A 23,525-nucleotide genomic window follows, 5' to 3' on the forward strand; every position below is an offset into this window, starting at 1 on the left:
CAATATCGCACCACAACGGTTAAACACCCCAGCTTATCGTCATCGTCTATTGTTGTTATTGTCTCACAATTTCGAGAGACCGGCCTCGGTGGCTCATTCGGTAGCGTGTTCGCCTTCTGATCCCAAGATCACCGGTTCGATCCCGCCAGCAACTTGGTGGCAGGGTACGAGTTGCTTAGACACGCCGTGTGGTGAGCTGTTAAAGAACCCTATCGCACGTTAAAGAACCCTCAGGTGGGCAAAAGCAATCCACAGAGCGACCGCTGTGGCGTCGCTCATGATCTCAGTTGTCTCGTGACGTAAACACCCGATTATTAATTATTGTTATTATTAATTTCCAGAGTTCCGCCAGTTGTTATCCAATTGTATTCCGTATTCAACGCAACAGGAATCGATTACCACTCTTACACTGCAGCAAGTAAAAAGACGCACAATAATGACAAAGGTGTTGTTTCGTTACAATGGAACCCGTTGAACACAATATTTCATTCACCGGAATCATGCCACACATTTGGCAGTAGCTGATAATTGATTGCACGGCATAATTACTCATTGTCGTCTCCGCTATTTCCTGTGGCTCCGGTATTTGCACCTTTTTCTCCAACTGCTTCTCTTCCGGAGCTAGGTAATTGACATGCGTAACAATTGGAGCATGATTGACATGTAAGATGAAATACCTTGTGTTTTTGTGGCTGCACTGTTCATAACGTGGCGTGAAGTGCGATAGTCTCCTCAAAAGATTACGCAGTACGATTGAGTGGCAGAAGAATTTCATTGGTACTTCCGACGGATTGAAGATAATCCTAATCCCAGCTATTCTAATCCTCACTCGTAAGTAATACGGTATAGTGTTCATGTGCCCGTTCGTTATGCGTATTTTGGGCAGTATCTGCCACATCCATCAGACCTTCTTTGGGCGGAAACATTGCACAAGTGATGTTACATAGACGTAGCACAATACACAGACTTCATTAGTAGCACGTGTTGAGGTACGCCAGTGGGAAAGTGAATTTTAAAGGTAGCTGTAAAGCAGCCAGATGTACACTTTCCGAAAATATATGTTTTCGATAGCCTGAGCCGTTAGTGCTCTTACATTACAAGACTGATCCCAATCGCCACTCACAGCCTTTTAGAAAATCGAAACTGAAAATTGCGGGCAACACTGAGGCGAAGTTCCCACCAACCAAGTATTATTCATCAACTACGGTGGCAAAGTGACATTGCATATGCGTAACACTGGGTCTAAAACGAAGAAACGTCGGCTACGTGTCGGCTGGGTTGCCATCAGGAGCCGCAAACAGTGATTTATCCAGACCCCCCCCCCCCCCCCCCCCCACCCTTCCCTCGGTTGTGTCTCATATGCACCAAATGCTCATAACCTCCAAACGCTCAAAACCTCCAAACGCTCATATGCACAATCAGCTCCGGTGGCGCAGCGGTAACGCGTGCGCTTGGAGACTGGGAGGTCCGCGGTTCGAATCCGCGGGCCGGCTGTGCCGTCTGGGGTTTTTCCTGGGTTTCCCTCAGATGTGTAATAATAGGCGTATGCCGGCACAGTTCCCCTGAAGTCGGCCCATGGACGCAGCTATCCTCCCCCCGAGCGGATTCCGCTCGGTCTTCCACTTCACCCTTTCCTCTCCTCCTCTCCACCACCTTTCCCTTCCCGAGAAACATGCCGCCTAATCAGGCAGCGACACTCCCAACCAACGTTTCTCCCAACGTCTCCTCCTCCCCCTCCCTCCTCCTCATATGCACCGAAAAAAAGTTGGTGGTTTTGAGCGTTTGGTGGAAATGAGCAGGAGGGGAGAAGCTGCTCATAGGCACCAAACGTCCAGAACATCCGAATGCTTATGCACCGAAAGGCGGGCGACCACAAAGGCCGGGTCTTCCTCTCCCGCATTTGGAACAAGGTCATAGGGTGAGAAAGGTGGAATGAATGGCGACTACCAAGGCCGCTTAATGTGTCAGTTTGAAGTTTATGTAACAGCACGGTCCCTTGGTAACAGCTTGGCCCTGCTTGTATGTAGCCAGAACGAATAGCGCCTTCTCGGTTATGGATTTCAATTTCAGCTTTATTTTCATAGACATGGAGGCAACCTAGGACAAAAGACTTGATTCTAGCTCGAAAGGCACTCGACTCCCAGGGCTGTAGCAACAAAGAGCGTGGTCCCCTCCGAACATATGTCCGGGTTCACTTACAATGCAGAAGTTTGAATACGATATTTATATAGGGTTTATATTATGCATACATAAGCCTAGAGTGAACATTTGCGCAAAACCCTTCTTTCGAGCCTTGTTCTTCGCAGGTTGGTTAATCAATGCGTCATAGTCTAGAGATATCGATGCGTTACTTATATCTAGATAATCATGTTTTCTGTTGACTATGAACTCAGAAAGCCTGACATCTCTTATGGTTGAGCGCAGGATATTCTTGATCGGTCAGTTTCATTGTGCTGAGGCTTCTTTCAGCATCAGCGACCAGTGATGGCCACTAACTACTTCTACAGTAGTTTAACTATAACTACAAACTACTTTGCGATTGAGTAGTTTAACTAGTAGTTCAACTACTTTTCAGGGGAGTAGTTAAAACTTCTTTAACTACTGCAATGTAGTTTAACTACATCTATAACTACTTAATGTTGTCCATCAACACCAATCCCTTCTAGTGTTCTTGCACACCTAAATATGAATCACAAGCAATGTTAAACTTTGGCTCAAGCTATTGCTACGATCGTCAACTACAAAGCTTGGGGTGGGATTCTTTCTGTGCCTACGCGATAAACTAAGTTGCAGAATTATTTTACAGCAAATGAGGCTTCACTAGACAAGCATTAAAAGTTAGTACACATGCACGACACAATTCCTCTGCACCTCCGTTCTCATCAAACAAGTAGCACAAGGTAAAAGTCGGAAGCACAATCGTGTCGTAAAGCTTGCTGCAAAATCGGAAGTAGTTGGCGTCTTCAGTAACCTAACTACAGTAGTTAACTACTTAAAACAGTAGTTTAACTACTAGTTGCCACTACATTTCTGCAAGTAGTTGATAACTACATTTTAACTACAATCAGATAGTTTAACTAGTAGTTTAACTACTGGCCATCACTGTCAGCGACAGTAGCTGGTGTGGTCAGAAAATAGAATCCTGAGGCAAATGCAATGATTCAGATATATCTCCTGGAGGCTTTCTTGTATGTGTACGTTAAAAATTGTTTGGCGTCTCTTTGTTTGGCGTCCTCTCTTTGTCTCAGTGACACAAAACGATATTTCATTAGAAGTTCGCTGGCATCGATGTCTAGTATTTTTACTTCAAAATTTTTGCTGCGATTCTCCAATTCAAGTTCCCATTGACACTGTCCCAAGTTGTTAGCGTTTTACAGAAATCCTAACAACTTTTACCACTCCACGAGTTGGTCGACAAAACAGAAGATATGGCCTGATCAGTGAGAATAAGAAAGAACTGAGAATTTTCGTTCTGCAAAAAAACGAGTCTTACTTTTTTTTTTTTTTTCACTTTTAGGAGAAGGTAGCAGACATTGCAGAACTGCTTCCTGATCTTGTCGCGTTGTGTGTACTCCGCAAAATAAAGTGAGGAACAGAAAGAACAGACGCAATTTGTACAATACAGGCGGTGCAGCAAATGGAACCGCTTTTATGTTCCTCATTAATTAGTTTGCAGCATTTATTGTTCATTAAGATTAATGTTAATATAAAAAAGCATGTTTTCCAATTTCGAACAAATGAGCAGTGGGAATGATAGCACTTGATTGGCTATGATCCGGTTCATCAGATGTCCACAACGACGCTCCTGTATTTTTCGGCGCACGGAACCGCACGGAACCGCGCGGGACCAATTCTTCCGCCCCGCAACCAGGGACCAATTTTTCTGGGACGAACTTTTCCGGAACTCCATCCAACATGCTCTACACATTCATCGCCTCGAGATCGAACTGTAGGTGGCGCTGCGACGGATGCCGTAGTGGGGATACGGCATGATCGACGCAGCAGGCTCTGGCTTTTCTACGCAGATATCGCAGTGTTCCTGGACGAAATGCCGCTGCAGTGCCTCACATATTGCGGATGTGTTGAAATGCGATGCTTAGGTGTGGAAGTTGGCGAAAACTGCTGTACTGCGAAACGCTCAAGTCGCGAAGTTGTGAAAAGGAAATCTCCTGTGCGTTTTTGCAAGGAAACACCGCCTCCTTTGTTCCAATTTACCATTTTATTTCCATTTTACCTTGAATGCGTGTGTTCCAATGATTATGTATGTGATGGATAAAAGTCTAGCTTGTCATGAGATGAAAGCTTGAAATTCGCACATTTAAAAACACCCGTGTCATATAGTATATTTATATATAAAGTCGCAAGGAAAAAAAGTAGCAGGTGCGCTTTGGCTGCGGTTTATAAGTTAGGGACTTGCAAATATATATATATATTCATACATTCGATACAACTTGCGTTTAGCGCGTTCAGAATATCCTAACTGAGCATTATGAAGTAACTTCGAACAGCTAGCACAGAAACCATTCAATAAATAACTGTGACATAGTTTTATGCTTATGATTTTAAAAAAAACTGTTAAAACATTGACCTTAGCTCTTGGTACATTTTATTCGAAACACAGAACCGAACAGAAGCAAATATAATATAACAAAAAGCAGAGTGGAATCCGTATACTGGAACATATGCACGTTCTGTAGTTTTCTTCCCTGCAAAGCACACTGGTGCGGAAAAGTTCAAAAAACTTTTCCACCAAATGAGTTTCACTCATTTTGAAGCGATTTTAAAATCTCAAATGTCCAGAAATTGAGCCCTCCAAGCACGTTTTCGAGCATGATAACCAGAGCGAAAGCACCGGCTCAAGCGGCGCATCCCCACTAAAGGCAGTTCATGGAGCAGCCGCATGGTGGCGACGCTGTTCGATCTCGAGGCGAATAGTTATTCTATCTTCGGTCCGGAAGATGAATGGCTTGGTTCTTTGGATGATTGGTTTTCAACTCATTTCTGTTTGCCCGTCGTTTTAGGCATTCAAGAACATTACTTCCTCTTATAAGTAGAACTCGGAAATTTACGTGCCAAAACCACGAAAACAGACAGGTATTTAAACCCAACAAAACACCTAAACAGGCAAGAACATGCAAAACAGACACTTTGTAGCACATTCCAAAACTACTTCTAATGTACGCTTCACGACGCAGACTTTGTACTGCGGAACTGCAGCGAATGCTGCAGAACCATTCGGTGACGCCAGTGCCCGACTGCGACGCTGTGCAGCGTCAATCCTCCTTCCTGCACGGCTAGTTCGAGCTCACTGGGTGTTATCGTTGAACCTCTAACATATATTCAGTTTAATTCTGCTGCCTGATATATATTTAGTTTAATGTTATTTCTTCAGTTTATTTTTACTACTCGTTTTCTACTAATGTTTCGTTTATGTAGCTGTAGGCGCTATGGAGTAGACTGTGTTCCATGTTGATATCCGTTCATCGGCCACATTTTCTCTTAGACGTTTTGTCAGCTACACTCTACCTCAGGTAGGCGAATTTAATTCACTGTGGTGACGATGAAAGGTCTCGCCGCTGTTGGCCTCGTCACGACTGACGGCCTCGGGGAATGTGCATCCTGGCCGACTTCTAAAGGAACTGTGCCGACATATGATTTAGTCGAAAGACATTTCATCGAAGATCGAAACGGCAGCGGTCGTTTGATCGATTTTTTTATTGGTTCACTTGGGGTGTTGAAAATGAAAAAAAAAGAAAACAACAACAAAAAACAAAGCCGGAGTTCTAAATGCCGTTATCCTAAGCAACATTTAACTGTGTGTAACCCCCTTGCTCGTAAACACATTCCTCATGCTAACCCACTTTTTCGTGTCCAAGAAGCGGTCCAAGGGCCCATGTTGTTCACCCTATAGCCCGTTCAAGAACCTGATAGGCTTTTCCGCTCTGACACATAGTGACCAAACATGCCATACATGTTAATCCCCCAACCCTTTGTCAAATAATAATTGATTTCAAGTATTAAATATTTTTGGCAAATAAGTAAAAAATACATTAATGACATTTTTTGATTATTTATTCCTGTTGAATGTGGATAAATTTTAACAATGTATTATTGTTTGTAATTAACTGACCATTGTATAGGAGAAAGAACGATTTTAGTTTATTTACTTTTCGCCTATGTGCAGGTGAATCTAAATTTATAGATTTAATCTCGTAGATTTAAGATTTAATTTTAAATTTAATTGAATTTATAGATTGAATCTTTCATCTTGTGCGTTTCGTCGTCTCTCAGTGTTTGTTGCGCGCACTAGGTGTACGTCATGATATAGAGACAATGCCATCCAAAGAAAGAAGGGCATTAAGGAGATTAAGCAGACATTGAAATTTAAGCAGAAGTGCTCATATTCCGACCCCCTGAACCTGTAAAGATTTCTCGAGCACGGTGATACAAAACGGTATGCGCGCTAGGCATCGTTCCGTAAACCCTTCTGGAGTTCGATCATACTGCATGTAAAAGGATGTACATTGATCTCCATAACCCCCCCCCCCCCCCCGAAATGGAGCAGCCACCTTGCACCAGCTCCCCATCTAGCTTATGTGCTACTACTGCTACTAAAAGTAAGCTGAAATTGAGAGACATTAGAATATTCCGCATCCTTCCCCAGTGGGCAATTACAGGAAGGATTTCACCAGGATCCCACTTCTTTCCACAACGTCGACAGATTCGAGATCACGAATATTGATGTTACAGAACGTCGTGTTACAGTATACTAATTGTTGGAAACCTACACACTAGACAATGGTCCTCACTGCATCTGCAATGGTGGTACTCATCGTTGCCTCCAGCACTTTATGCGCACCAACGGCCGAAGAGTCCCTGGCAAGCACCAAAGAGTCCCTGGCAAGCACCAAAGAGTCCCTGGCAAGTACCAAAGAGTCCCTGGCAAGTACCAAAGAGTCCGCAAGCACCAACGAGTCCCTAGCAAGTACAGAACAGTCCCTGGCAAGTACAGGAGAGTCCCTGGCAAGTACAGGACAGTCCCTGGCAAGTACAGAACAGTCCGTTGTGGATCTGAGTAAGATTCGTACAAGCGGTAAGGCATAGATAAGCGCATACTATTATTATCTATATTCATCCGGGTGGTACGACGAGCGACTGTAGGATACGAGTGAAATACGAGAAAAACTTATTATGACCTTCCAGGCCGTCCAAGAGATTGCGCCGATCTTTATATCTCTGGCCAGAACCACAGTGGTGTCTTCAACATCTTTCCTTACGAAGGATCAAAGCCGCCTATTGCAACTTACTGCGATATGGAATCAGACGGAGGTGGTTGGACGGTGAGTTTTGAAGCTCGTTGCCGTGGATGATGCAGAAACTACGTCTTCTAAAAAGTAGAGCAACAAGTCTCGAATGTGGGAGGGGAGCGACATCAGTGAGTGCATGGTGACTACGTTAACATCCTAGAAGTCTTGCCACTGCCATTAACTCGACCTAGAAATAGGTGAGACATATGTTGATGCATAGCTTGAAATCAGAGCCGTTCACAAAGCACGACACGCGGACCTGGTATGCGTGCAATGTTACCAATGCTTAGTCATTACTTGAAACTGTGCAGCGGAATTTCATACGTGTCCTATACGACAGACGTATTCGTTCAACGTCTTACTACGATTACGCATAGTTGTTTTTATTACGTGTTGTTGTTCCAACAATCAGGAAAATGACATTCACACAAAGACCTGTTGAATAGTCAAGCTAAAACCGGCGCGAAAATCGAGCCACATCGATCCTTTAACGATGAACTTAGGAATATTGTCAATGCCAGAACCGGTACTAGGCTTCAGTTCGTTGACCGAACAAGGGACGCCTTCCACAGAAGCACACATATTACACAAGAAGGGACCGTCATACGTGCAATCAGGCGTTAGCGATATAATTATGATATTCAGTGCACTGTCGTAAACGGAGACAAAGTGCTTGGCGAACATTTCAGCAACTGTGCTCGGGTAGTCGTGATAGAATTCAGACGACGACGACGACGACGATGGGTAGAAGAAAAAAATGGGGAGGTGATGAGTCACGACTCTGGCTACCGTGATAGGATTTACCATCAACTAGCCTGATAGGTTCATCACGTTGATTTGCCTTGTCCCTCACGCATCTCCAGAAGCCTTTTGGATTGTTGCTGAGGGACTGCTCAGTATAGTCTGTCTGTGAAGTGACAGCTCGAGTCGGTAGAGTGACCGAACATAACGTCGAGCATGACTATATTTGGATCACCAGTACCTAAACCTGTGTCGCGAGAACAATCGATGAAACCTGAGTTTACGGCTCATGTGGTAAACGAGCTCGTAGGAAAACCAGTGAGGGAATCTCCGAGGTTCCCCTGACGTCTTCGGTATATATAAGTGTCAATGGCTGCTGCGACTGTTTGGGTCAGCTGGGAGACGGGCAGATCAAGGTCATCCGCGCACAAAGTGGTTGACCACGTCACTGTAACCTGGTGGTTGATAATGCAAAGTAGTCCCTTTCTTGTACAGGTCACGTGGAAGACAGTTGTATGTGCTTGCCTTTGAGAAAATCGAAAAAGGCACAGCAAGTGGTGGGTAATAAGTGTCAGGCTTTGCAAGAGGTGAAGGTTCAACGTATAGACAGCCCACATGACAGTTAGTTATAGCTAGGTAAAGCGTGTTGTAGCATTTGTTCTTCATAGTCCAAAGTTGCATAAGTGGTTTAAGAAATCAACAATAGTTGACACTTTGCCATTGAGGCAAGATGCACATTGCGAGTCACAATACGCAGACCAGTCGAAACACGAAGTCCTCACATATAAGAATATATCTTTTCGAGTCTGTGAGCTTGCTCTTCAGGCATTCAAGATGCCCAGAAAAAGAAACTGTGTCAAAGGACGGAGGGTAGTACTAGTAGCCAATTTGTAAACCTTCGTTGTTTTTGAGGTTGTTTAATATTTGGATTATGTAGATATTGTAGCAGCAGGTGTGCTATAGAAACTAATGTTCACGCCAAGTGACATGCGGGGAGATGTGACGCACAGTTTCACTCGACCGGTGCAACTACGGCCTGGCCTTCTATTAAGCATAGCAAACGAAATACAGAGGAACATTCTTCCATGACTTCCAGAAGGGGTTCCTGCAGCCTCTGCACCAAAGAAATGCCATCGGCGGCACAGGATCCGCGAAGGACTGCACGAGTTAGTGGGTGTTCTTTGAGCCACGCAGGTGAAGGGGTTAGATTCTTAGACGCTTCGTAAGCTCGGTGCTTTCTGAACGTTGCTGTGCTCCAATCTGCCTCTGCGAGTTGGAGATGTCCCTCTATATTTACTACAAAGAGACATGTTTTTCGTTTGGCTTACATTTACAAGTTGCATTAGTCACATATCGTATACGTCTTACATTTCTTATAGTAGATGGGTAGAAATCCAGTGGACGGTGCCCAGAAGAAGAACAGTCTCTGTTCGAAATATCGGCGGCTTCTGTCCTGAGGCAACTCCCTTCTTACATTTCTTATAGGTGTTTCAACGGCGCGGGCAGTTCGGAAATCCAGTGTACGACTTCTATCGAGGTTGGGAAGCCTACAAAAATGGTTTCGGGGACCCAGCAAAAGAATTCTGGCTAGGTATGGTAAGCAAATGAGAAGATTAATGCTTTTAAAGTTTACTCGGTCACTGTTTCCGTCCATGAGGTGAGAGCGAAGGTGCTCTCCAAATTGTCATTTCTTCTTGTCCAACGTAAACGCAGCATAAGATGCACGATCTCAGAGTCCAATTGGTGCATTGCGCCATTTGACAGGAAATCAGTTGATCCACATCATGACATCTAAGAAGGCAACGTCACTCCGTATCGTACTCACGAATCGCACGGGAGAGACTTTCACAGCGGACTACGCTTCCTTCAAAATTGCTGGTGAAAATGAACAGTACAAGCTCATAGTCAGCGGGTACAAGGGAGCAAGAGGTATATCTAAAGAACGTAGTACAGTTTCAAGGCTTTCTACCCACATGAAATCCACCTTCCGCCGTTCGCTTCAAAATGTTTACGCGTTTATTCCTCCCAGGTTATGATGCATTCAGTCTAGCAAACGGAGCCGGCTTCAGCACGTTTGACAAGGACAACGACAAGATGGTTAACTCCTCCTGCGCCGTTGCATTCAGTGGAGCCTGGTGGTACAAGAACTGTCACGCGGCAAACCTCAATGGTCTCAACCTCAACGGGGCCCACGCGAGCTACGCCGACGGCATCGAATGGTCAATCAGAGGCGGCAGAGGAAACCTCTATCATTATTCCTTCCCGCAGGTAGAAATGAAAATGAGAGATGCAAGCTTTGCAACTTTGGCTGCTAGAACTGCATACGCATAAAAAAGAAATCTCACTGAATCGGCATGCGCTTCGTTACATGTTTATGAATAAATTCTACACTCTAAACGCTGTACCTTAAAAAAAAAAACTTTCAGAGGTACAATTTTGCAAAAATGTACCTTTATTGTATGCGGTACAGGAAATTTTATGAGGTACAGCTGCTACGAGGTATACAGCCGCTGGGGCTTTTGGATTGGCTAGGCCAATCCAAAGGTGCAGCTTTTATAAGGTACAGACCATAAGGGTTATACATGGTGTAAGGTACGCCGGTACGTATAATAAGGTACACCTTATATCCGTGACACTCTTTATCCGGTACGCTCTACATAAGTGTACGCTCTAAGTGCGTGTAAGTGTCCGCGCCAGCGGTACAGGAAAGTAAAGGCTGTTGAGGTGATGTATGCACATTTCAGCTGTTTATCTTCTTTGAAACAGAGACATGTAATACAAACACAAAAGGCGGATATGTAGTGGGCCGTACTTTATTGCACTTTCAATTTTTTTTCGGGACCCGTGTGAGACGCGACTTTCTGTAAGGTTTAGGAAACTGCTGGTCGACTGTTATACAGGGTGCTTCACCTAAAGTGCTAAATCCCAACTAGCGACGTACCCGCCGGAGTATTGTGGGACTTTCGGCCATTACCTTCTGAGAACTTTTGCTTGCCGTCATTTAGGAAGGCTTTGGACAATTGTCAACTTAGGGAAAGTTACTCTTGTCAATTGAACCTTGAAAGTTGCAAAGCGAACCTCACTTTTTTTTTTTTTTTTTACAGAAATATGAAGTCCTCCACTGATAACCGCAGACCCAACAAAAACTGCACAATATCGCAACAGAAATAGTCGAAAAAAAATTGTAAGAATTACGCTTTAGCCCCGCCTGTTTGATTTTCGCAAAGAAGCGCGCGCCAAATGTGCGTCTAGAGGAGAGAAGAGTCTAAGAAGAGCGCACGGGAGCGGAGGAAGTGTCCCCGCCTTTTGCCTTCATTGTGAAAAGACAGTTGTTTTGTTTTCTTTGTGATAAGACGGTTGTCACCAGCATCGAGGTCAAAGCGGGGGAAAGAAAGGTAAAACAAGGGGCGGGAACACTTCCTCCTCTCCCCACATCTCCCGTGCGCTCTTCTTTGCGCCGACAATCAAGCAGGCGGGGCTAAAGCGGAAATCTTACTCTTTTTTTTTTTCAACTATTTCTGTTGCGATACTGTGCATAGGTTTTGTTGGGGCTGGGGTTATTCGTGGGGGACTTCATATTTCTGTAAAAAAAAAAGTAAGGTTCGCTTGGCAATTTTCAAAGTTTAATTGAAAAAAAAAAATTTCCTGCAATAAAAACTGTCTAAAGCCTTCCTTAATGGTGGCAAAAGTTTCCAGAAGGTAATTGCCGAAAGTCTCACAATCCTCCGACGAGTACGTCGCCACCAGATGAACGTTTCATTCCCGAAGAATTTGGCCCTGGAGAGGCCACCTCTTCGGGAATGATCTGTTGACGAAGACAGATCAGCCAGATAGTTCTTTAAAAATACGGAATAAATTGATAAGTAATAAAGCGGTGTGCATACCATTGATATGAGCTTGTACTTGGAATTTCTGGGCCGTAAGAAGTCCATGTCGACAAACGTGGGAGCTTCCTGCCATCGTTGATAAGGCTACTCAGACATCCTTGATTCGTGCGAGTGCTACAGCCAAAGTCGTCCGGAATCGGCCTCGAATTCAACTGTCAACGGTGAGATGAAAAGAACAGTGAAACGATAATTATACAGTGTCTTTCACCAAGGTGCCCTCGCTGAATAGGAACTGATAACATCGTAAAAGTTTCTGTTACGGTTAAGACCCTTGAGACAGTCGCCAGTTCTAAGTTTTCTCATCTCTCCTCATCTGGGAAGATATCTCTCAATGGACCTGAAGACATTCTTTCAAGAAGCTTGGGCACGTCGACACTTTGTGACAGGTTGCTCATTCAGCAGTTCGAAAGCTACGTTTTCATCGTCCTGGTTCACCAATGGGTCCCTACTTTTTTTTTTTTTTTTTTTTACTGTCGAGCTTTAGTGAGTCAGCTGCACAGTACAAAAATGATACCACACAGGAAGCTATCAAATACACTCAGAACACGATAGAGTCGCGCAGCTGTACGAAAGAACGACCTGCTACACCTACCCTACCTACCCCATAAACGCACAGACCGAAACCAATTAATTCTCGAAATTGTCCATTTGTGGTTGCTATATCGTTGTCTCGGAATGGACAGAGATGTTGGTCGCCGCATGGGACCCCTATAGGCCTGTTGCACTAACCAGGGGGCGCTGTGATTTCCCGACACATGCGCCACGGGCGCCCAGACACGAATAACTTCCTAGTTCTCCGGCGGTCGGTCGTGCTGGGCCTGATGTGATTTCTCCGTGTAGGACCTCTCTGCCATTTTTACTGATGTGCAGTACTGTGCAAAATAAATAATACGTTGGTCAACAGACATTTGTTTGATGATGTGAAGTGTAAGTTAGCTAGAACACGACAGCAATTATGTGTCCTATTCACACGTGAGATTAAAGTCACAGGTATTTTTCCGTTCAGGAGAACGTAAACTTTTACGCACTGAATGGCACGTTCGACATGGTTGCGAACTTGAGCAATGTAGTCATTATCTTGCATCTGCTACTCTCAAAACTGCGCACTAGGCATGAGATTGAAGGCATCAGCAGAATTTGATCTTTGTTCTCACTACGGCCTTGAATTCCAGAAAGCCCTTTACCAATGCCCTTTGTCTTCTGCACTGCAAGCAACACATTCCCCAACGGCAAGCCCTCCATCGCCGTCTAATAAAGCTGGGCTGCAACACATTGTCCATGGCCACCCTCCTCGGTCCCGTCCCTCGGCCTACTCAGTGGGCCATCGCCACAGCCCTCCTCCGCTTCTTAAAAGACTCGGACTTTGCGTCTGAACTCTGAACTTTCTTTCGTGCCTGTACTGCACTGCACTGCACTGTACTGCACTGCATGCCTGTTTTTCTTTCATTTTTTCCTTTCCTTTATTTCTTTTGTTTATTCTCAGTTCCTTTCTCTTTCTATTTTTCAGTTTCTTTTCGGAATAGTAAGCTGGCAATTGCCCGGCTGACATTTTCGTTTTTTTGTTGTTTTTTTTTCACTTTATTAAACATATCCCCCCCCCTTTATCAATCAGTACGAGATCCCTTGGAGAGATCATCTTAATAAGCTGCTGTGCTTTTTGCCTGTTCAAAGATTCACAACGTATGTGTCTTTGTAAAACGTGAAAACTCGTTTCCGTCGTCCGTTATTCCAAAGCTAGAATCACGTTCTTTCAGATATTTGTTGCCGAACTTAATCACACCTGCTGTGTGCCAAATGACATGTGAAACGTCTTGTCTGAGTCCTAGATAAAGGTAGCTGGAGTCATTCCACTGAGAATCTTGTAAACATTGGTATCACACGGTGAACCTTTCGCATGGTTTGTTTGTAAGGCTGTAAAGACACGTTTATCTTCTGAATTTCTGTACCTGTGGCAACAACCTAACAAGAATAACAACAAACTTTTAATATTGCGATGTTTTCGATCTCGTGCGCTTCTTCCCATTCGCAGGAAAATTACGCAGAAATGTACACATGGGAGACCGCTGAGCTAGGGACTGGTTTGCGTGTCTGTCGCTAGCTGGCTCTGCGAAAAACTCCAGCGCAACAGGCCTATAGAAAGACAATGTGCCACAGCATAGGTAGATGCGTTGTGTCCTGACTAGACCTATATATGGGAGTAATAGTGAACGGACTAGATATTACTAACATGCCTCAATGCTATTGCAAACCTACACAGACTTGCCCGCACGCGTGGGTGAGCTATGGTCCATCACGCACACGCGTGCATGCCTGCGGTCTTGAAATTACCGATGAAAGATGAAAGTCACTGAAAAGGTTAGCCAGCTGTAGGGATCGAACCCACATCTTCTGGATTGCCGGTCCAGGGCTCTACCAATTGAGCTAAGCTAACACGCCTCTCCAGCGACTTTCGGGGTGCGTCATCTGAAGGGACGACAAACCAGCCACTCACTCTCACTCACCCTCCTTTCACTCTTACATTTTTGCTCACTCCTACACACATTCATACGACGGAAATCGACGCATCCGTCGTATGAATGTGTGTATGAGTGAGCAAAAATGTAAGAGTGAAAGGAGGGTGAGTGAGAGTGAGTGGCTGGTTTGTCGTCCCTTCAGATGACGCACCCCGAAAGTCGCTGGAGATGCGTGTTAGCTTAGCTCAATTGGTAGAGCCCTGGACCGGCAATCCAGAAGATGTGGGTTCGATCCCTACAGCTGGCTAACCTTTTCAGTGACTTTCATCTTTCATCGTTGATTTCTTAGGCAATTTGAGGCTTGTTTGTATCTGTCCCCTCTATGTTGTTCCAGCCTCAGAACATCAGTTTATCTCTTGAAATTACCCTTTCCATTGATTAACTGAATAAAGTTATCGTGAAATGCCACTATGAAGAACAACTGTCGGTGTGCAAATCGAAAACCCTCTAAAATTATTTACCGTTCGCATAGGAGGCACCGTGATGATAGAAGTTTTTTGGGGAAAAATCGTCACTGGGGCTCATGTTGGAGCACTTAAACTTGGACAAACTGGAGACAGCGGTTTCGCGGCTATAAATGTTCCCACGTAGACGAGACTACAGTTACAGCCCCACAGGAAATTTTTCCTTGCGCAGGTATGAAAGATTTGATTGGCTGGAGATGGGACAGGATGTTGCCGACGGCACTAAAATAACAAAATCTGATCCACGTGCCTCCACCGGCGCAGTTTAAGATAACTCAGGTTTATCGCACTTCTGTGCGACATGGCCATGGCCGAGCGGGCTAAACTATGCGGCGTGATCCAGTGGGCTAAAGCGTCCACTCGTTGCTGGTAGCAAAGGTTGTGTTGTAGGCTGTGGGTTCGAATCCTACCACCGGCTGTGCTGTCCGAGGTTTTCCCTGGGTTTTCCGGCAGACTTTCCAGACGGATGTCGGCACAGTTCCGTTCTACTTATTTATTTATTTATTTATGAAACTTAATGAAACCAAAATCAAATCCAAAGGGAAAAGAATCGTATTGTCCACGAATCACAGCCAAATCAACAGACGGTCTTGCCCTGTGCTTTCGTGCACTATCTAAATGCACCGACCTTTTCGGGCGATATTTGAACCAAAAAAAAAGTGCTGATAGAAGAAGGGCGCAACAAAGGCCAAACAAGGTTGCGCGTATAAGAGGTACGGTGTTATACGGTACACACACATGTACCTTAGAAAACGATAGATTTCCTTGTACCTTATATATATATCTGAGGCAGCAACGAGGATAACCGTCGTTGTGAAGTGGAACAGCCTTTCGCCCTTAGGCTTTTTCAGAGCCGTTGAAAAAGAAATCGAACCATCACGGACCTCCCGCCGAAATCTGGACGGGAGGTCCAACGTCTCTATGACACTTACCACAGGTCAACAGGTCCCCGTCAGCCCTGCCAAACGCCAACGGGTAGGGAGCCCTTCTTCTGGTGATCCCAACATTCCACAGATCGTGAATGTTCCCGATAACACCATGGACACTTCGGCACCGCCAGCTCCTCAGCAGACAGATGCGATGAACGATAGCAACCTTGCCACTTCACTTCATGACCCGTTCACCACTGTCACCTACAAGAAGAACCGAGCCGGCGGTATTCCCATACTGTTTCGACCAGCAACTACTGACTACTCCTTCTGGAAGGTGAATCCTAATGCGGTCGCTAGTGAGATACGCCTGCTAACCCAACAACAGGTTATGCACCACCGTTTCCACCGAGATGGTTCTCTCTTCGTCTCCGTACGGTCCGAAGCAGCCGCCCGCAACCTTTTGTCTGCTAAGTGCTTAGCTGGCATTCCGGTGATACCATCCATACCCCAATCGTACGCCAGAAATATGGGCAAGATATATGATGTTCCAAGAGAGTATTCGAACGACGACCTCGTGCTCTATCTTAAAGACGCAGGGGTTTTATCAGCACGGCGACAGGTTCGGCATTCCCTAGCAGAAGATGGCAGTGATGTGTTCACCCCGTTACGGAGCGTTATCCTGACCTTTGAACCTACAATCCGTCTTCCTCCCCGAATTGCCCTTGGGTTTCAGACCTTCACAGTCCAAGAGTATATAGAAGGCCCCATACAGCGTTATAACTGCCAACGATTTGGCCATATTGCACGAAATTGCCGAGGTTCTACACGGTGTGGCATCTGCGCCGGACCTCACCGGAGATCAGACTGCAACAATAAAAGAGAGCCAAAGTGTGCTAACTGCAAATCCAGCCATCCCGCATCATTTTCTTTATGTCCTGTCAAGACCGCCGCCACCAAGAGGCACCAAGACCGAACCCTACGACTTCCGTCTGATGCTCCTAGGGATGCTAGTGCCACACTCCCGTCTCGTACAAATGCACAAGAATTTCCTGCACTACCTCCTCGATCTGCACCAGGTAAACGAGGGTCGCTGAACACAGTCGCGGCTACGCCTCTCACAAGCGCACCGCCTCCTCGTCCATCAAGGCAGATTACAAACACTTACGCCAGTGTGACGGAACCAGCACCCTCATCAGCCCCCCAATATATGCCTCCTCTGGGACTCTTCTCAGCGGTACTCGCTGCCCTTAAGGCCATTGTCTCTGCTTTTCCTGGTGCGTCGCAACTGCCCGAGGTTCAAGCGCTTCTGGCACTGGAGGCATTATCTTCGCATAAGCATGACGGAATTGTATAAAAAAGCCCTGGCCATGCAGTGGAATCCTCGAAGCCTGCGTAACAAGCTCCCAGATTTTAAATCACATCTCCAACAGTACAAGTTCCCTTTCATAGCTATATGCGAACACGGCATGGATTGTACACATCGTGTTAGTGGATACACAATCTATCGCTCTCATCATTCACCTGAGAGTAGAGCAGCGCTATACGTTCGCAATGACCTCGTTGCTGCACCCATCGGCTCAGTTTGTCATCGTTCTTATGATTACGTCACATGCAGGATCCGCCTTGGCCCCATGCTGTTAACGGTCGTCAGTATCTATATCCGTCCCGCGGTACAGGTCCCGTGGAGTGACCTTGACCGCTTACTTGGTTCTCTGGAAGCCCCGGCGCTTGTGCTAGGGGACTTCAATGCACATCACTCGGCCTGGGGAAGCCGAAGGACGGACAGTAGGGGAAGGAGGTTGTTAGAGGCAATGGAGAATAATAACATGTGCCTGCTGAACAACCGCGAGCCCACTTACATGCGATCCCCACGGTCACTTGATGTATTGGACCTCTCGTGGTCCTCAACCGACATGATTCGCCACTTGTCGTGCGCTACGGACGTCGACACTAGAGGTAGCGATCATTTTCCTCTATATATTTCGCACGACAGACTGCCCCTCTCAGCCACTGCTGGACTGATTTCTTTCACAAACTGGAGACGTTTTCGTGAGGGCCTCAGAACATCTGTGCACACCGGTATGTCCCCAGAGGCTCTCTCTCAAGCAATTACCCGCGGTATTCAGGACGCGGTGGTCATGTCTAAAAGGGTAACAGGCCATATCGGCCATTCCCCCGCTATTAATCACCTTAGAGCATTACGTCGCCGAGCAGAAAGAACGGCTCGTCGGACAGGGCAACTTACGGACATTGTGGAATACCGCCGGATGAAAGCTAAAGTAACACGAGAACTTAAAAACGAGGATAGGAAGCGTTGGCGTAACTTTTGCCACCACCTTTCACCGTTCGATCCGGCCACGAAGATCTGGCGGACAATCCGTTCTCTGAAGGAGGCGCCCCCTCAAAAGAATCCTCTCGCGGCCTTGGCTCTCGTTCAGCGTGTAGACGAGAACACGCTTGCGACGGACTTCTGTGTGGTACTAACGACTCCGGCGGCTGCCTCGACCACGCCCCTACACCGCAGTTTTGTCCACAATTTGACGGCTGAACTTCACCACGACTGGCCCCGTCCCCCGGAAGTTATGGACCGCGACTTCACACTAATCGAGCTAAAGGCAGCGTTGAAGCTTGTGAACGCCAGCTCGTCCCCTGGGCCCGATAAAATCACCTGTGCCGCCCTACGAAACCTTGACGGGCGGTCACTCCAAGCTCTCCTTCATGTCTATAACACGTCTTGGCAACAAGGATCTTTACCACATACATGGAAGCAGGCCTTGGTTGTTCCCATCCTGAAACCAGGCAAGCCCCCAAATGCCCTATCCTCCTTTCGTCCGGTGAGCCTGACAAGCTGTATGGGGAAACTGATGGAGAGAATGGTTCTGCACCGCCTCGACTGGTGGCTCGAAAAACGACGTGCGTTCCCTCACGAAATGGCTGGATTTCGTCGCCACCGAAGCTCCATGGATCCAGTTCTCGACCTAGTCTCTACAGTTCAACATGCTCGAGCCCATCGACGGATCGTCCGATCGGTCTTCCTCGACATCAAGCGCGCCTATGATACCGTCTCGCACATTTGTGTGCTACATGCCTTGCGCTCGTTTGGAGTATCCGGTCGGCTCTTCATCTGGCTCCAAGACTTCCTTACGGACCGAACTGTCGCTGTCCGTACGTCCCAAGGCCAAAGCCCTCAGCATCCTGTTCCCCAAGGAGTCCCCCAAGGAAGCATTCTCAGCCCGACACTGTTTAACGTGGTGATGGCCGGCCTACAATCAGTAATTCCTCGCAAAGTGTCGTTCTCCGTGTATGCAGATGACGTCGCCCTTTGGACAGTAGGAAAATCACGCCCGGCTCTCCAGCGCCGCCTGCAGCTCGCTTTAAACAATATCCATACGTACCTGACGCACCTCGGGATGGACCTTTCACCCGAAAAGTGTGTCGAGCTCCCTTTCACGGGTAAAGCTATGGCCAATTTCCCACTTTGGCTTGGCTCAAAGAAGCTAGAACCAGTACGCTTTCACCGCTTCCTTGGCGTGGTAATCGACTCGGACTTGCGCTGGGCTCGGCACATTAAACACCTTGAAACTAAAGTGCAGCGATGGCTCCCCGCAATCCAACATCTTTCTGGCCCAGGATGGGGCTGTGATCAGCGTTCCCTGCTCGCGGTTCACGCGGCATTGGTGAGGGCAACTGTGCTTTACAGCCTTCCTATTCTGCACAGGATATCAACAACTTCATTAAATACGCTTCGGTCCCTGTTTGCTCGAAGCCTTCGTCGATGCCTCGGAGTTCCCAGAATGGCTGAAACACGACAAGTACTGGCTGAAGCTGGTGAGCTCCCGCTTGAAGTTCTCCTTGAACGGGAAACGGCTCGGCACTACCTCCGTTTGCGTGCTCACATTCCCCGCCACCCGCTACTCAGGAAAACTCGATACCGCCCTGGAAGCGACTTCTATCGAGTAGCGCAGAGGACACGCCAGACTCTCACTGGCTTCATAACTAAGGACACTATACCGCCGGAAGCCCCCTGGTCTCTCCCGGTACCGCCCACGTTTGTACGCCTCCCAAACCTTCTGCAAAGAAGAGATCAGGTCCCCCCTCAAGTCCTCCGAGCCCATTTTCATGCTCTGGTAGACGAGAAGTTTTCTACGTTTACGGCAGCATATACTGATGGCGCATCCCGAAACAACAAGTCCGCCTCAGCCTTCGTCATTCCATCCGAAGGCGTCGTGCACGGAAGACGCCTTTCACATCCAACCTCCTCCACAGCTGCGGAACTCTATGCCATCCTTTTCTTTCTACAACACATCGCTGATTTTCCACCCCGGGAATGGGCAGTCTTTACAGACTCCAAATCTGCACTTCAAGCAATTGAAACTTCCGGCATACGAGGCCCATCCGCACCCCTAGTCACCGACGTGTTAATGGCTTACCACACTATCTACGCCGCAGGCCACAGGCTAGTTCTCCAGTGGGTTCCAGCCCATTGTGGTGTCGTGGGGAACGAGCAGGCCGACAGCGCCGCAGAAGCAGCACTCTCGTCTCGGAACCGGACCCGTATTGTTCTGCTCAGAGGAGACCGCCGTTCAATTCTGCGACGTCTAGTGACACCCCTGGCTTCCCGCCAACGGACAACCGACATTCTTCCCCCCTCTATGTTGAACAGAGTTGATCCCATGCTCGCTTTCCGCATGCCACGAAACACATCTCGTCAGGATGCTGCATTAATCCACCGCATGCGCCTCGATGTGGCCTTTACAGCTCAGTGGCGTTACCGCTTGAGACAAATTGATTCTCCCACCTGTTGCCACTGTGGTGCTCTTGAGGATCTGGAGCACATTCTTCTTCATTGCCCTCACTACGAACCTTCCCGAATCACACTCTCCGAGTCTCTTCGTCAGCTGGACTCTCGCCCTTTCTCCCTACCGAAATTGCTTGGTCCCTGGCCCAATCCAGCCCAGCAACGCTCTGCGCTCAAAGCTCTTCTGACATTTCTGGACACCATCGGACTTCGATCGTTATTGTAAAGGGGCTCGTTATTTTATTCCCCCCATTCCACCAAGCACTGGGGTAGAGTATCGCCTGTTGCGATGAAACTCCCCACTCTTCAAGGCCGAAAATAAAGTTGTTGTTGTTGTTATCTGAGGCGGTCGGCTTTGTTCAAACCGGTACCGTATAACGCAGTGGGGAAAACTTCGCTGGTGTACCCTATACAGGGCTGGTGCTAGGGGTGTGCGGGGCCTGAGGCAATGGCACATCGCCAGGCTTGTTTCACGCCAGCAGTAATGAAAAGATAAGGAATGATAAGATTTTAGCAGTGGCAGATTTTAGCAGTACGGGAAATGGCAGCAGGAGAGAAGGGTGCGAAATCCTAGGTATAGCTTGCAGGGTTGGCATATTTTTCTTTAAAGTGGGACTTTTTCTCATCACATGACGGAATGGCACGTAACATATTCTTCTCTCGTTTCTGTTTTAGTCGAAGATCGCGCGTGCGATTAACTGCATAGTTGATATATAAAAAAAAAAGTAATCCCTGGTGGAGGGCTTCGTGCGCGGGGCCTATGCAAGCGCGGGGCGCCCCCCCCCCCCCCCCCCCCCGTATCGCCGGCCCTGCCCCTATATATATCGGGTACAGCTTGAGATAAGATATACGTTATAAGGTACAGACTTTAAAGTGTAGGTGCCTTAGTCGCAAGTCCGAAAAGAACGCTGCGCTTCAAACGCAACCACTAGTTGCAAACTTATTAACCCCCCCCCCCCAATTATTAAAATTGGGGGTAGCGGGTTCTGGACAAATCACTGAATATACCTCATTATATGCCCCTGAATGCTTTCGAGAGAGTGTGAGAACGTTACAGAATCCAAGGCAGCGCTGAATCTTGGCCCAATATTGGTTGGTCATTGGAAGGATTGGTCCAATATTGGACCAGCTTTGCCAATGGGCAGCCAATAATGGCTTCAGCATGGAAATATCGGTCCAACATTGCCAATTACCAGCCTATGTTGGCTATAAACGGGCAACATTGGGCCATGATTGCCAACAACGAACCCATATTGGATAGAAGCTAGGAAGGCCGGCACCACATAGCCCCCAGTACAACTTATATTCGACCAATAATTGGTTGGCAATACAGGAAGAATGTTGCCCTTCAAGAACCCTTCGAGCCACAGTATTGGAAGCAGACTGGCAATACATAACTGATATTGCAGACGCACGTCGAGTGCTTGCGCAAAAAATACACCCAAACACGAAGAAGAAGTGATGGCACACAAGCGCTGTAAAATAAATAGCTTCTCTAAAAACAATACAAAAGCATTTCTGATATGGCAAAAGCTGTACGTTCCACTAAGAAAGCCCAGACAAAAATTGATTTGGCGGCCAGTAAGTCAGTGTTTGAGCTGTCAAGAGTTTATTATTTTTATATCATAAATTGTACCTGTACGACACAAACTTAGGCATGTCTGTCATATCAATAAAACATTCAACGGTTGAAACTGCCATAAGACAGGTACCCTTCGTCTCTTAAATATGTACAGTGTGCAGTCCGTAAGTTAATATGCGTTACAGACATCAGTGATTTGGACATTATAGCATCAGCTGTGAACCACAGGATTTTCCCCATATTTGCCCAAACTTGGCAATATGGGGCCCATATTGCCAAGTTTGAGCCAGTAATGAAGAAAATGTCGGCAATATGAGCCCATATTGCCCGTGTGCACCCCATATTGGCTGCAAATGCGGAAAATGGGACTAACTCGTATATATACTTGTACCAAATGCCCAAGCAGCACGGCAAGATTGGACGTTGAAGCGTGTGAAATGCCCTACTCAATATGTCGTTACGACCAATAACTTCCTGCAGAGGATACACATTGTTCGAAACAATCAACGTATCTGGCAATCCCACTGTAACATGCACTGTAACTCAGCTGGTACACCTGTTCCTTCCCCCATGCCTGCTGCAAACAGTTCGTCCGGAGGAGAACACCGTGACGTCACCCAGCGTCGTCGTCTGCATCGAAACCTGCATTCTCTCTTGCATGTTGAAGTTTTGAAGGAAAGAAAAAAGGGCGTCCCATGTATAGTTGCCGTTTCCGCCGAGCAGCGAATCTCTTGCAACAACCGCTCATGCAACATGTTGAGTCGACCATCACGGCGTCGATTCCAACGGGATAGAAAGGAACGCGCTATGGAGAAAGGCTGTATCCTTCCAAAACACGAGCAGGTAAACTGAAGTATGGTTGGCTAGAAATACGGGTGTGCCAATCGGCAAGTTTTTCGGGTACCCAAAAATGAAGGATGCTCCAGGGACGCTGAAGTCCGCGATAGGGCCGCGCTCTGGCGGATTTTCCTAAGTCACGTGATGTTCCACTCCAGTTTGCTATGTTTGTTTTTTTGTTAGAGCGCTGGCGTGCGAATGTCAGTGCTTGGGATGCGATACGGACAAACAAGGACACGAGTCACTCGTTATCAGTTGTTTTGTTGAAGGTATCACCGCGGCTGGCCTTCACTGCCTTTTTATTTGTTTGCTTTTGAACTGAGGCAGCCCGACGAAAGAAGAAACTCTATACAGCAATCTATTCTATCAAGCATTAACACAGTACCATATGACGACAGTGGCATGTCTTGCGACTTATTACTTACGGCACGACGGACAGGTTTCATACGAAACGCCGCAAAACTGTGACAAAGATTCTCAGAAGGTGAAGATAGGCGAATCGACGATACTTTCGAGTCGCTCGT

General features: G+C 46.8%; 1 protein-coding gene across 2 annotated transcripts; it reads left to right on the forward strand.

Annotated features, from left to right (window-relative positions):
- The first annotated feature begins 702 nt into the window (after positions 1 to 702).
- On the forward strand, positions 703 to 10,401 carry LOC135397103 (techylectin-5A-like). 2 transcript variants are annotated; one of them, XM_064628450.1, is made up of 6 exons: positions 703 to 831; positions 6,796 to 7,093; positions 7,204 to 7,340; positions 9,534 to 9,639; positions 9,813 to 9,977; positions 10,078 to 10,401. In XM_064628450.1, exons 2-6 carry the CDS (start codon positions 6,799 to 6,801, stop codon positions 10,377 to 10,379), a joined length of 1,005 nt encoding a protein of 334 aa, XP_064484520.1. In that variant the 5' UTR covers positions 703 to 831; positions 6,796 to 6,798; the 3' UTR covers positions 10,380 to 10,401. The 2 variants fall into 2 exon arrangements, with proteins under 2 accessions (XP_064484520.1, XP_064484529.1); XM_064628459.1 differs by lacking the exon at positions 9,813 to 9,977.
- Positions 10,402 to 23,525: the final 13,124 nt, after the last annotated feature.

The sequence above is a fragment of the Ornithodoros turicata genome, chromosome 1 (assembly GCF_037126465.1).
Source record: "Ornithodoros turicata isolate Travis chromosome 1, ASM3712646v1, whole genome shotgun sequence".
In the NCBI taxonomy this organism is placed as follows: Eukaryota; Metazoa; Arthropoda; class Arachnida; order Ixodida; family Argasidae; genus Ornithodoros; species Ornithodoros turicata.

Excerpts from the sequence above, each read along its gene's own strand:
- LOC135397103 (XM_064628450.1), top strand. The coding sequence starts at position 6,799 with ATGGTCCTCACTGCATCTGCAATGGTGGTACTCATCGTTGCCTCCAGC. Across the intron at positions 7,341-9,533 it reads CAGACGGAGGTGGTTGGACG|GTGTTTCAACGGCGCGGGCA; the intron begins GTGAGTTTTGAA and ends CATTTCTTATAG. Across the intron at positions 9,978-10,077 it reads CGGGTACAAGGGAGCAAGAG|GTTATGATGCATTCAGTCTA; the intron begins GTATATCTAAAG and ends TATTCCTCCCAG.